Source organism: Micropterus salmoides, unplaced genomic scaffold (assembly GCF_014851395.1).
Source record: "Micropterus salmoides isolate LMB-PRFRI ecotype aquatic unplaced genomic scaffold, ASM1485139v1 Ms_hic_scaffold_17, whole genome shotgun sequence".
Lineage (NCBI taxonomy): Eukaryota > Metazoa > Chordata > Actinopteri > Centrarchiformes > Centrarchidae > Micropterus > Micropterus salmoides.
The window spans coordinates 7,168,262-7,183,774 of NW_024040817.1; the positions used below are offsets into that span (position 1 = coordinate 7,168,262).

At 42.5% G+C, this 15,513-nt stretch overlaps 1 protein-coding gene across 4 annotated transcripts in view; it reads left to right on the forward strand.

The window, feature by feature from the left end:
* The first annotated feature begins 4,535 nt into the window (after positions 1-4,535).
* Positions 4,536-15,513, forward strand: part of LOC119907505 — a 48,613-nt gene continuing 37,635 nt past the window's right edge. For 3 of the 4 annotated variants that reach the window (XM_038725267.1, XM_038725268.1, XM_038725269.1), the window contains exon 1: positions 4,536-4,719. In XM_038725267.1, coding sequence (XP_038581195.1) covers positions 4,692-4,719 — 28 coding nt within the window. In that variant the 5' untranslated portion in view covers positions 4,536-4,691. The remainder of the gene's footprint in view (positions 4,720-15,513) is intronic. The other variant, XM_038725270.1, reaches the window with a different exon arrangement.

Genomic DNA, 15,513 nt, shown 5'->3' on the forward strand with positions numbered 1-15,513 from the left:
GTTTTTACTAATAAATACATTTCTGTAAGACACACAACTACTTTAAATGTTCATACATGTGTTAATTCACTTACTTTTGATCTAATTATTGATTTAAATTTGATATATTTTGTATATGGTGGAAAATTGATCAACTCATTTGTGTGTCTGTTGTTGGTTAAGTGTTAACTCTCAATAAATAGTTTGGGTGCTACTACAACATGTGTCTTCTTCTAGTTGATAAAGGCTGCTGATAAACCTGGCTAAATACTGCAATCACTACAATCGCAATAAAGGATATCCTCCTGGATACGTCGGCTTTAACAGGTAAAAGAAACAACATTCAAACTACATTTAGAAGGACTCCATGCAGCATCATTACTGTGCACAGCTGTCAACATCTCAGCCTTCACAACGAGCCGGCAGGGGAAAGCTGAGGCATCTCAAGGCCAACAATCCACCTAGCAACTCTCAGCTGTAACTGCTGAACTTGTTTTACTGGAATGTGAGCTCAAAGTAAAGATAGAGAGACTTTATCTGAAAACTGATTTTCCACTATTTGAAGAATATAACCTCTACTCCTCGTTTCCGCAAACATCCACCTGCTGCTCAGTAGCTGCAGCCTGATCTCTGATCTGTCTGTGTGCGCTAAGATCAGTTATGTAATTACCGATAAGTAATTATGTTTTTTTTGCCCCATTGGATGACGTCAGCATTGCAGTGAGGACTGTACACATCTCACTGTGCTGGTACAACTCTGGCAACAGAGGAAGGATGACACATTTTGGCACCGTGTACTGGTGTTTAGTAGAATTATACTGCCTGGTCTAATGGGGCAGCTATAATTAAAAGTGAAGATGAAGAGCTGCCACAGCAACAGGCCCAAATTTAATAAAACCTGAGGGGGTGATGCTTTTACAGTAAGAGTCTTGGAGGAGGACATGTTAACTAGTTAAATACAGAATATATACTTACAGATCTTGTCTTCTGTCAATATAAAATATATATATATATATATTGGGGTCATTTCTACGCCTATATTGACAGTTTAACAGAACTAGGACTGTTTTAGTTTTGGGATTGTGTGGTTTCATGTTATATTTTAAAACCAAAAATCCACTGTCTCAAATTTATCTTGAGAAACCATTTCGGAGATAACGCTGTTTTTATAGGACCCCAAGTACTTATGTGTTGTTTTAAAGAATAACTCCAGCTTATGACAACTTGGGTCTTATTTTTTATCATCTTGGCCATCTTCATCTCAGTTATGAAGATGTTGGACCCACCAAGTTACCTGCTGAAAACGAGGTGGCATCTCTTGAAGGAACTCACATAGGGTGTAAACAATCCTCAGGTTAGGCCAGTTTATCTGAAAGAGAAAACAAATGAGTGCTCCGAACTAAACAACAAAACATGGATATTGTCAATGCCTTCCAAAACGGCTCGTATCAGCTTTTTTTACTTGCTCCTCTCATTAGGATGTTTCTAAGTTCTGGTTGAATACCATTTGTGTGCTGTAAGACTCTGCAGCTTAGCCATCTGTATATTTATTGCGCGTGAAGTTCAGAGAGTAGAGTTCAGGGCTGTATTTCTGCTCTCTGTCTGAGATGGAGATTGAGTTAACAGAGTCAGGAACGCCGTCCCTCCCCACCTGCACTCCTTTCATATTCATATTGTGCGAGGTTGAGATGGAGGAAGGCAGCTGGTGAAGCAGAGAGGAGGCGAGGGCAGAGATATTTGAAGGAGGAGAACAGCTGTACTGCATTGTCAGAGAGACAGAAGAAAGATGAGAAGAAAGCCCAGCTGCAGACTCCAACAGGCCAAAGTGTGGTACATATTACATGCATCAGATATTGCTTATATCAACACTTGCTCAACTTTACTCAAGCGAAATAAAACTTTGAAATCCTACAGCGATGATGAAGAAGATTATGCATTAGAGAGCTTGTCAAGGGGCAGCATCTGAGAGCAAATGATGAGTAAACATGTTGCTGAATGAGCAGAGGAGAGTGCATGTGGTGGGACTAGTTTAGGCCATCGGCTGACACTTTGGCATGATGAGATGATGAGGTTATCCACAAAATACAGTGGAAATCACTTATAGTGATCTTGGTGTAAGTGATCAACCGCCTATATGGATCAAAAAGCTTGGGACAAAATCATTCCAACAAGTACTGTTAAAATAATTTGTTTATAGCAATCTAGCAGTCCACTTACAGTTTGGGTCTTTTCATACATGATATATGGGGAAAATAATCGGAATATTTTATGAATACGTTTAAAACTCTGCAACTAGTTTGACATTGATACCCTACAGGTTATTTTCAGGCCTGTTAAACATTTAGAAATGCACTGAAATGACCATCAAGCTGTGGCTTAGTAAGCTATTTGCACTACTCACACTACTGTATTTGTAAACACTTAGGTTTGTTGTTAGGCCACAATGTCTAGTGGTCTAGTTAGTATGTGATGAACTTCCCATGATCTTTTCCTAAACCTAACCTAATCACGTGTTTAACATATGTGACTTATATCACATACTTGCGGTCCAGTAGCCTGTTGCTGGACTGGTACTTTCCAACTGTCATATACATAATTTTGGGACAATTGACAATCGACCTATTTTGTCCTTTAGGTATGAACACGTGATGCATATTGAATATGCAGTACTACGTTACTGTATAGTCTATTTGAATTATTAAGTACAGTAATTTAAAAAGCATTTCAAACAGCTGTACTGTATTTTGAATTAGTAAATTCGAAGCTATCCATTTTATTACTTTATATTCATGTAATAAATATACAAAATTATAAACACTCTTGTTTTTGCCCCCATTCATAATGAGCTGAACTCAAAGATCTAAGACTTTCTACTAAAAAGACTTATTTCTCTCAAATATTGTTCACAAATCTGTCAAAATCTGTGTGAGTGAGCACTTCTCCTTTGCCGAGATAATCCATCCCCCTCACAGGTGTGGTGATCAGACAGCATGGTATTGCACAGCTGGGCCTTAGGCTGGCCACAATAAAAGGCCACTCGAAAATGTGCAGTTTCACTGTATTGGGGGGGGTCATGTTACACATCTCCTTCGCATAGAGTTGATCAGGTTGTTGATTGTGGCCTGTGGAACGTTGGTCCACTCCTCTTCAACGGCTGTGCGTAGTTGCAGTCAGGTTGAGACCCCGATGAGGACGACGAGCATGCAGATGAGCTGCCCTGAGATGGACAGTTTGTGCAGAAATTGTTTGGTTACGCAAACCGATTGTTGCAGCAGCTGTCCGGGTGGCTGGTCTCAGACGATCTTAGAGCTGAAGATGCTGGATGTGGAGGTCTTGGGGTGGTGTGGTTACACGTGGTCTGCGGTTGTGAAGCCTTCTAATTCTCACCTTTGGAGACGGCTTATGGTAGAGAAATGAACATTAAATTCACGGGCAACAGCTCTGGTGGACATTCCTGCAGTCAGTACGCCAATTTCACGCTCCCCCAAGGCACACCTGTGCAATACCCATGCTGTCTGATCAGCATCTTGATATGCCACACCTTTGTAACATCCATTTCTGGCCATTACCTCACCAGGCAAACGCAACACATTGACTAATCTCATTGTATTGTATCTGCTTGCAACACATGGCATGTCTGAATGCAGACAATTTACAAAGTCTGAGATAGACAGATTGACACCTGAGGTCTCAGGTTGGTTCTGAAATTTGGCAACAACAGACAAACAGATCAGGTTCAGATCTCACTTTCTGTCCTGTGCAGAGCAAGATCTGTGTCATGCTGCAGAGTTTTGGTAGATTATTCCTGGGTGAAAACTGCATTTAAATAACAATCTATCCATTATCATCTGGAGCCTATTCCAGCTCACATTGCTGGGATAGGTGTCCGGTTTGGGGTCCTCTGAATTGCTTCTCTGCTCTTTGCAGATGATGTGGTTCAGTTAGGCTTCATCAGGCCATGACCTCCAGCACACACTGGGGCAGATTGTCAGATGTGAAGCGGTGAGATGAGAGTCAACACGTCCACGTTTGAGGCCATGGTTCTCTGCCCCCTGCTGCCCCATGAACAGGGCTTCAAGTAGCCTATCTCAGGCTCTTGTTCATAAGTGATGGTAAAATAGAGTGAGATTGACAGGCCGATTGCTGCTGCATCGGCAGTAATGTGGGTGTTGTACCATTGAAAATCTCCTTCAAGAATGTCTTTAATTATTCATTAATCAGCAAACTCTAGGTGCACATGCAAACAGCTTTAGAACTCCACTCCTCCCAATGTGTGTGTTCATGTTTTATTATGGTTGTAGTTATACTTTTGACAGCTTCACTGTTTTTGTGTATGTGTGTTCTTGCATGTTTGTGTCTTAATGTGTGTGCATGCTTAAAAGCCAGAAAGCGAGAGAGAGAGAGAGAGAGAGAGAGAGGGGGATAGAGCGACGATGATAATGGCTGAGGGGAACAGGCGTGTGTGACGACGGAAAGCAGAGAGAGAGAGAGAGAGGGGGAGAGAGAGGGGAAGCGAAGCGGATGACACGCACATACACACCCTCTCTCTTTCTCACATACGGAGGACAGTGAAGAGACAGATAGAAGGAGGAGAAGAAGAGGAGGAGAGGGGAAAGCGCAGAGAGTAGCCTAAGAGAGAAATCCGGGGAGAAATGCCCGCTGGACGGATGGATTTTATTTTCCCCGAGCTGCACGAGCCTCTTTAAGACAACATGGGCTGCATAGGATCCCGGGCGATCAGTAAGAACACCAACGCTTTATATTCTGCCATGTGGAGGGATGGATGATAGACATAATTAAAGATAGAGGAATGCGTGGTTGTGCGGGGCGGAGGTGTTTAGAAGAAAAGCAAGATGAGATGATAAGAAGAGATGAAGCTGGGGCAATAAGGCACCGGCCAAATATAAACCTTGAATATTTCTGTTAGGCTACTTTTATAATAATCCTGCAGGGAGCTGCAGCGCTTCACACGTTCTGCTCTTTTTCGGCACAGAGAGTCGTTTTTGGGGGGTTGTAGTGTCTGTATAGTTTACTATAGGGATTACATCTCAGTGTGTGCGTGTGTGTGTTTTCTGAGTGTGTGTGTTGGAGCGGAGACGCGGAGGGGAGAGGCGGGACAGACAGGCAGAGAGGGATGTGAGCGGAATAAGATGCGGCTTGACATTCTCGTCTCCACATGGATGACACCAGGCAGGAAGTAGCGTGTGTGTGTGTGTGTGAGAGAGACAAAGATAGAGAGAAAGAGAAAGCGAGTCCGCCCTGACATGAAACTAAGGTCATTGCATGGGTGTCTGTGAAAATCCCCCCTCTCCTTCCTCCTTTCCTTCTCCTCTCCTCCTTACCTTGCACTCTCTCCCCTCACCCCTTCTTTCCTTGTGACCTCCCCTCCTTCTCTCCTTCTTCACCTCTCCTCTCTCTTCTTCTCTGTACTGTGCGTCATGCAGCGACGTAATAAATTGAAGACGCAGGCAGTGCACACCGGGTTACACACACACACACACACACACACACACACACACACACACACACAGATATGAACTGGAAGCTGGGGAGCATGACTGGTGTAGGATGAGTCAGAACCGGCCCGGTAAACTCAGGTGTGAGCCTGAACGCTCTGCACATGTAGGTCAATTCTGCAAAGTCAAAGGTGCTGGCAGCTACACATATGATTCTATAGGACCATCGTTAACATAATGCTTTAAACCTTAACTTAAAGCTTGTCTATAACCTTGAATTCCTTCTTGGTGTTTGTTTTGACTTGTGTGCATATTTGGTCACATTTGTAATTAGGCCTACCAAAAAAAAAAGAAAAAAAAAGTTGTATTTATTTTCCAGCAGTGACAGCGCCCCCTATACCACAGGGTAAGATACAGCTGGCAGACGTTACAGGACTACTCCTTTGCTGGGAGCTTTGTCAGTCTGGTCAATCTTTATATTGCCACAAAAGAGAGACAGCTAATGCTAGTTAGACCTTCCTCCTTTGTATAAAGCCGGGCAGCAGACCACATATTAATCCCTGGCTCAAGTGTCCTTGAGCAATACACCAAATTGCTCCCATTGATTAGACCTTGGTAACTTGCTGCCATCAGTGTGAATCTGAGGGAAATTGTAAAGCACTTTGAATGAGCATGTTTTGGACAAAAGCCCTATATAAATGCAGTCCATTTACCAATCTGGGACAAACTGAGCACTGAGTGTGCAGGAGCTGCCGGGTGTTGAAATAAGATGAATTAAAAGTAATATCTTGTGGGAGTCAATGCCAGTGTTAGGAAGCTAAACTAACTAGTTTTCACTTTCAAAGTAAAATACAAACTTAGCCTATGTAGATTGGACCCTCCCAACAGAAGTTCTAAATTGCTTACATCTTGTATCAAAATTTTGAAGCTATGGCGTGCCCCCGTCGGTCACCATCACCAAAGCTGAAGGCACATCTCTAAGCAACACCTGATCTCAAATGTCAGTTAACTGCTGCCTTGGGAAAACCCCCATCCAGAGCACTAAGATAAAGATATGATCTAAAACTGTTCTAGCCTACATTAAAAACTGGACAATTATGCACAATAACTGTAGTGTCATATTCCTATATACAAAAGTGATTTTTTTAAACCCTAAAATCAAGCCTTAAACCCCAAACAGTCCAGAACAAAATGTCCTCACTTTCCAAATATGTCCTCACTCTCAAGGTCTAAAACTGGTCCTCACAAAGATGGAAGCACACGAGCGCACACACATACAGCTTTACTGCCACAGAAGCCTCTTCACTACAGACACTAAGACCTAAGAGACACACTTCAAACTGCTCTGCTGTCTGTTCAAGGAAAGCATGATCACTCCTGTCTGTGTATCATCATTTCCCATTAAGTAAAGCATGCAGCCGGTGCGTCCTGCCATCACATGTTCATGTATGCAGACACACACATTGTACCAGAGGACAATCACCTCCCTCTGTCTCTTAAACGCTTCATCAAAGCCTCATCAGCTCCTTTATGAAAACAAATGGAGGCTGCTGGAGGATTTAAACGAATAAAGAGAGAGAAAAGAAGGGACAATTTGACCTTTGATTGTCATTGAGCTGGGCGGACGGACTTTGAGGGATCAGGGGAGGGATGGAGGTGGTGGTTGGTGAGGAACGATAAGGACAGGGAGAGAGTGGAGGGGTTTTTTTGTGAGCAGGAGCTTGTGGTGTGAAGAGCCAAAATAATGTCCTAGAGCTTTTTGGTTTCATAAGTGGGTGTGTTCCCTTTTGTGTTTAGCTTTCTCCTCTCATCTTATCTCCTCTGGCTCTCTCTCTCTCCCTCCTTTCCTCCCCTTCTTGCTCCATTATTTGCCGTGTCAGAAGTGGATCAAAGCATATTACGCTAGCTATGTGCTGTGCACATTATCTCACTCCGGTTGATATTCTCTTTTTTGGAAACGTGTGCTGTGAGGAGTGAGCTGGGAGTGAGGGTGACTGAATCTGCAGCAATGCTTCAGGTTTTCTTTCAAATCTGGAGAACACACAGGGGAGACAGAGCAATGAAGTGTGGTGTTGTTTACGGAGGGAAAAAGTAGAAAAACGATGCACGCTGCAAAACATCTGACATTGCATTATGCCATAGGACTGTAGATAACAATCCTGGACATTTCATGCAAATGTTTGTTATGCTTCTACATCTGCCATCTAATGATGTGATTCAGTCTGTTTCCAGTTAAGTGGGCTGCAGGTACTAGTGTTTTTCTTGTGGTGTACATTTTACATTCCCAGTTTGCTGGAAAGAATAGAAGAATTGGAACTGGTTAGTTTGCACAATTAGCAATAGCCACAGTCACTGAGCACATCAAGACACAAGTGTCACAGAGACTAATAGTTTGTTAACAGAAAATCAAAGACAGAAGACACCCCATTCCCACCCTAATTGTTAGGTTATCTCCTGGGTGTGCAGTGCTGGAAAACCACACCACTATGCACTTAGCAAGAGAGATGAAGACATACAACAACTTTTATGGACGGTTGTTATGTGACCTTGGTCAGGGACACAGTGGCAGCATTGTTGGGATCAGTGCATTGAAGAACTGAAGGAAAATGCACACCTATTCTATTGAGGTGCTCGCAGGTACTGAGGACATCAAAGAAATGAGAGGAAAGCTTGGTGCCTTCAGGATAAAAACACTGATATACGCATTGTCATCATAGTTTTTATGGACTTTCGGAGAAACTGGAAAAACTACTCAAGCACACACACAAAAAAAACACCCAGTCCTTTCTTTGATGTCTACCAGTAAGTTGAACCAGCAACTTTTCAGACAGATCAATCTGATATCTTCTGCCCTTTGGTTAAGGCCTGGTTAAGGTTAAGGAAAAATCATCACCATGGGCATCTATCTATCTACAAATGTCCACTGTGGGCCCCTGTAGGCAAAATGTCAAATGTGATATCTTCTTCACACCAAAAACAAACATATAGAAAAAGACTGATAAAAGGCCAATTAGGTGTTTGTGGGTATAATGATTTACCAACTCATAAATAAATAATCATAACAACAATGCAGAGGATACAGCACATTATTTGTAGTTCATTCTGAGTGAGAAAAATGGTTTATATTCAGAAAACAAGCAGCATTAAGAGACAGAAAAAATTGGGAGTTTTGCAGCCAGCAGCCAGACGATGGACTTGACAGAGAAGGCAATAGAGAACCATCATCTGCAGTAAGAGGGAGTTGTTTTACCAAAATAAATAAACTGTTTAATGGTCCAGTAAGGGCTCCTCTTACAGAAAAAGGCCCAGAGAGCACCCTTAAATTCAGATTGAAGGATTGCACCAAAGTGCTGCAAGGATCAAGAGACAAATTTGAAAACAGTGATGTACTGTGTGACAGAGCTTGTTAAATCGGTCAGGGTGATAGGACAGCCCCCCCCACTCACTCCAACTTATTGCCTGCAGAATATTTCCTGCTGCGTTTCTTGCGAGGAGCATCTATTCTTATATTAGGCCTGAGTGAGAGCGGCTGCTGCTAAAAATAGATCCGGGGTAAAAGAGGGAGGTCAATGAGAAACGGAGTGTGGGGAGGGGAGGGAAAATGTTACAGTAAATATGGGTCAACAGCTCTCGCTCTCTCTCTCTCTCTCTCTCCCCCTGCATTTATTCTTCTCTCATTCACATCTCACCCTTGACTTTGTGCAGTGATTCAAATGTCAAATCAAAGAAGCCTCCTCTCTCTGGTGGTCTGTGGAAAAACATATAATGAAATCAGAAAAAAAAACAAAAAAAAAGAACAATGTCATTGTCTTTTAATTTGTTCCAGTTCTTTCTGTTACCTCAGTGAATCTGCAGTATCATCGTGGTTTGATCTTTCAGTGCTGTATTGTTTCTCTCAACTGTGTGCCATTTAACCAAAGCATCCCCGCCTGCCATTACACTCAATTATCCTCCAGTTACAGGAGACTTGATGTTTAGCAGTCATCACTCAGACAGCAGGACAGTCACATTGAGAGGCTTTCATGCTGACAGTTGCATCTCCACCTCCACACGTGACAAACAGGGCCAGAAAGGCAGTGACTTCTGCAGCTGACACGAGCTCGATAAGACAAGAGAAACGATCACAGAAGACGATCGAGGCATGGGATGTGCTGAAAGGCTGTAAATTGTCATCTCAAGTTTTTTCGCATCCACTGTGTGAGAGATATTCCCAGCAGATCTAAACCTGCGTTACCTGGGAAATAAAATCTGTACTGCAATGCAGCGGAGTCTAGACAGTGCCTAAATATATCTGTTCAATTGCTAACCTCTCAACATATCATTGGTGTCAGACACAGTTAACCAGGTGTTATATGTCTTGAAAGGGAACAATTACAACTACAAAGCACTAGATAGTCATATAAACAGGTGTGTCAGTCCAGTACTAATTCCTGCACACTGCTGATCACTTGGACTCATTTTATTTATGTTTAGTTTAGTTATTTATGTTTAGGTCCGATGATCTTTTAGTTCTTTAACAGTCTTGACAGGAAAAATGGACCAGATTACAGCCTTTCAAGTATTTGTGAATGAATTTATGTTGGACCCTACTGAGCGGACATGGCATTCAAACAGACCTGCTTATCAAACCAGTTGGGCCAGCCACTGTGGTTTAGCCTCAGCCTCAGGGGTGGACTGGTAATATGGAATACCGGCTAAATGCCCTGTGGGCCGACGCATCTATGGGGCCAATATTAACGTAAATTGTTTATTTATATAGCCTAACTGTGCCAACGTAGTCTCAGCTTCAGCTAACTGTCCTAACGGCTGACATTATTTTTTCAGCACTGCGTTGGCTAATCCCACGCTGCTGCTATAAAAATTGTTGCCTTGCTGCTGTGAAAATGACTTGTACTTGAGTACGAGTTGTGCAGGGACTCAGAAAATGAGTGCGAAGGAGTACACTGATCAACTTGCACTGGTAAACTTATCCATGGCACTTACTACTCAGCTTTATAGTGGTTTGGGGGAATATTACAGTATATTTAAGAGAACTACAAGGATGGTGTATTGGTGAGAAGACGAGACGGCCGACTGTTGTGAGCCGCCTGGACCAAAATTGGACCGATTGTTTGGACCCAGTCCAGCCCTGGCCTCAACAGATACAATGTAGATATAAGGCCAAGTCAAGCTGCAGAGAATCTGCTCACTTTTTGGGTGAGTGCTGGATTCAAATGCAGTTTAAATGTAGGTTAGGGTTAGAGAATGGTGTCACCTGTCAGAGGACTCAGCAAATTTACAGCCTGAAACCCACTACAGGGCCTAATGATTGGTTAAAACATATAACATTAATACTGGGACTCTATAGGAGCACTCCCCCAACATTTTGGCACATTTTACAGAAAACTGATAACCAGACATCTCTGGAACTGCCACAGAATGAATATGAATGTCAGGGGGCAGGGGATCCTAACCCTGCCTCTGTTATTATCTCGTGTGATGCGCCTGAGCAAACTCTGTCCACTGATGAAGACTGTGAGATGCTGTTGAACGTTACAGTAGCACTTGATTTGTCAAACATGACATTTTGATTCAAAGGAGACAATTATGGGCTAGCCGTGTCACTGCAACTCAGCAAAGACGACAGATTTGGGCATGAATCTAATTTCCAGCTTCAACCAGCTATACAACTCGAAGCAGATGAGATTTACAAAGCGTGTTTTTTAAATTTCAACTGATAATTAGTGGCAGCTGACCCGTTGACATGTGGTTTGTGGCATGTTTTAAAAGCAAATGTCCACGCAGGAAAAGAGACAGAGAATAAACACGTCAAAGGCTGTTACACTCGTTCCACAAACTGCCGTCATCAGAAACTCTGAAAGCCTGAGCCTTTTTGTCTGGAAGAACAGCTTCCAGCGACTGTTTTCAGTCCAACAGATCTCTTTCCAAATCCGACCCAATGGCAGAGCACCATGGAGGTTGTCTGAGGCTGCATGTCTTCTTCACTGCTGTTGCTCTCTTATTTGTAGTAATTGTAATGACGTAGCGAAGCGCAGCTGGAGTTCGACACTGCAAAACAAGGTCACCATCACATGAAGACAGGGTTTCATTCAACATCTTTTTGTGTTTTCAAATAGAGATGCTGGCATGCATGAAACAATCTGCAAAAAAAGCACAAGGTCATACAGTGAAGCACAGTGGGACTGGTTGTGCTCATCGAGGGTCTTATAGCAGGTGTTCTCATTTCACAGTCGAGATGTTGTGATCCTCTTTGACACCAACTGTCATTTAGAGCATTACAGAAAATTTGGGGTCGCAGTCCCTCGATTTATTTACTTAACACTTGAGTCTGCAGTTTATAGTACAGTAGTTTGCTGCTGTCAATACATGCACACTGAAAATCCAGTAATAATCTTAGACTGAAGGAATCTCATTTCAACTGCATTAAAGTCTTGAGCATGATTGATTAAGGCACCTACATTTCAGCTTGAAGCTGAAACTACATGTAATGTTAAAGGTCCTCACAGACCTTACGCGTACCCCTCTGATGAAGATTTTTTCGTCACACGGACCCTAGCAGACACTTGCATACTCGCGGATGCGGATAATATAATCTTTGCATAACTGCTGTGCGCTGCGCGGTCATTGTGGTCAATACTTGTGCTCATACTGCTTTCCATTTACCTCGGAAGTTGGAGGTCGTAGCTGGGAATGACGTCACACCCAAGTTGACGGCATTCAAGTTAACAAGTCGGAAAACCAGCCCTGCATGGAACTGGTGGGAAACAATTCACAGAGAGCTGTGATCGGTAGTAGAAGCACACAAAATGACACATAAACAAGTCAATAACGTTGGGCAGGCTAAACACTTCGCTGCTAAAACGCTTCTGAAACGCTTCCAGTGTGACTTGACGCAGGGCTCGCTTCTTGTGTGAGTCCGGTTTGAGGCCTCAAACTGAAGTACTGAAACTGAAACATTAGAGTTTGAAATAGTCACACTTTAGTTCCCTCTTCTGTGGCGTGAGAGTGGGCAACCCAGGTTGGAGGCTGGGACTGAGACATTGCCAGAGGCCATACAGCTAACGTCTGTACAGTCAGTACATTGGTTGTTTGTACTTTTGTCTTGGTCATAACTTCCTCAGAAGTTTATAGCAGAGAGAGGAATAAAAGTATTTTCCTGATATGTATGATTTAGCTCCCCCTGTTGGACAGTTAGACAGATGTTTGTCACCTTTCAGTCTTAAAAATGAGGACAAATCTAAGATCAGTTACCATCAGCTGTGTAAAGATTGTAAGTATTTCAGCAGTTCTATCTTTATAATTTTATCTGCAGTGCTGTTTAAGCTAGCTATGTAAAATAAAAAAAGAACTTTCAGATTCAGTCACCTCTGAGTGGAAATCATGAATATTTGTTCGCGTTTCAACCTCAAAGCCCTTAATTAGCAAATTTCCTGCTTCAGCATGGCCATTATACAGCCCTGGATGGCTCAATGAGCAGTAATACTGCAGTGTTACTGAAGTTAGCAGTTCACCCACAATTTACATGCCCATAGTACTGAATGGGGCATCAGGCAAAAAGGTTCAAAGACATGTAAATATGAAAGCTATTAAATTGTTCTTTCAAAAGTTCAGATCAGCTATGCAGATTTACTCTCATCTTTATTATGTGTAAAATGTTAATATTACAAGGATGTAATGAAATCTATACTTTATACAAATGTTTGTTTGTGTCACTTGAGAGGTAACCTAATCCATCTTTGAGTGTAGTCCTGTTTTGGCTTCCGTGATTCAGTTGGCAGAAAACAGCAACAGAGTGAGACGCTCCGACTAAGAGTAAAGAACAGACTCACGGTTTGGCAGGCAGCAGCTCGATTTCCACATAAATAAACACAGGTTGGATAATGCAAGTCACATCTGATGTGACACTTGGCCTGTGCGGTTATCTGTGAATGCAACGCGATCAGACCGTAGTCCTGCTGGTTTTATTTTTAGCCAAATCGATTCAGGCCAGTAATGGAAAAAGAAGGTGATGCTTCCTTCAGGCTTGTCTTTTTCTGAGTCTTCTTTGTTTCCCATTTTCTTCTCAAAATTTGCATCGCAATGGATCTGTGGCCACGTCCCTGCTCCAGGTTTTCAACATGGAAGCCTGAAGCTGCCATGCCACATGAATTTTTAGTAGAGATGTGACAAGCAGCTTGGAAAGTAACTAAAAGCTGCACTGGGCAATTTCACAATTTTCAAAATGACACTCAGGGGAAACTGGTTGAATTTCAATACTCAAAATTCCTGTAAGGTGGTGTCAGTAAACTGTATACAGACCGTGTTTACCGTCTCAACTGGTCTGTGTGGTTTTATACAACTAAAAAGGGAGACAGGTTGTATTCTGCTCTGAGATTTGACTTCATTTTACGAGGTAAATTCTCAATAAGGCTCTCAATTACTCGGGATGCAACACTTTTCTTTGTGATTTAATCTCAAAAGTTGACTGTATTTACACATATACAAGATTTATACATCTAAATTGACAGAGAGATGCTCCGCACATATGTATAGGTTGGCACAGTTTTGGCTCTGTCACAGACTTCAGCAACCACAACTGTCCTCACACATTCATTAACTAATTGTCTTAACCCACTTACCCTCTCCAAGGTCACGGCGGGCAGGAGTCTGTCCCAGCACATGTTGTCCTTTTACCAAAACGTTTATCAAGACGAGCACTAAAGCTTATCTGCTGGCTCTCCACATACTTGGATAACACAGAGTGTCTCGCTTGGTCATATGGTCTGGTCTGTTTGTCACTTATTACCTTTGACAAGGAGAATCAGAAATATTTGACTGGTAGTTTGCAGGATATCTTGAAAACATACATAATAGACTTCAGTCTAAGTTAGTCTGGCATGGACATTTTTGCTCATTCGTCCCAAACTGTGAGAGGCAGAAAAAAATCCCTTTGTCCTAGATGGATCTACTCATACAGGCCACATCCTTCTCTCTGTGAATGTGTGTGTGTTTAGCTTTTAACTGACTTGACTTTAACATGCTTGTAAATGTGGCCTTTTTGACCTAAGCTTGATTTTAGAATACACATACTCTCAAGTATGAACTTCAGATATAAGTGGCACTAAAACAAGACGACAAACTGGTCATTTCATCTTCTGTACAAAGCTGTCATTTTTTTGTATTCACCAAAAGCTGCTTACTAGTTAACAATTTAACACTCCACTGTGTTTGTACTTCTCTGTCCAGGTGTGTTTGAGGTATCACCTTACACAGGAAAACCCTCCTCCCTCCCCGACTCCAAAATATTGACTGTGTTACCTCTGCTGACGTACCGACTGACGGATACCCTGTGAACCAAGTGGTGTGTGTGGACAAACACACACACACACACACACACACACACTATCACACACTTGTAGGTGTGATTGTGTGATGCCACCAAGGTGACTGGTCAATAATTTGATTGACAGAGGTGGCCATGAGCATCTCTGACCTAAAGGGCAGAGAGAGAAAGAGAGAGACAGAAAGAGAGAACTCGTCAATATCAAACTCTTTCACAATAATAAAATAAACCTTCTTATTTAATTTGTCATTTTAGGAGCAAGGCCACATGGCCTTAAGTGCTGTCAATGTTTCGAGGGCACAAAAGCCAAATGTGAAGTCAGCAACAACAATTTATTTTAAGGGTTAAGGATTGATTGTTGTGAATGCTTGTCAGTAATCCTAACCATGGGTGTACTATTTCTTAAGGGGCCAAACTGAGGGGGCACGGTGAAACTCCTGCCCTGAGACTAGACTATAGCCTACACTCTGTTGCCAATACTGTGCAGACACCTGGACACTAACACCCCAAATGTTATTGTTTAATATCTCATTCCAAAGCCTGGTTTATTAATCTATTGCTACAGTATAACAGCCTCCACTCTTCACGCCACATGTTGGCTGCAGAGATTTGCTCCTATTCAGCCACAGCACTAGTGAGGTCCAACCAAGCGGGAAGCTTCTGGTCAGCGATCTGATCTGATCTTCTGGTTGCAAAAAGATAGACCATTAAGTATGCGGAGTATTCGTCAGGGCGGACTATCTATGATTGACAAGT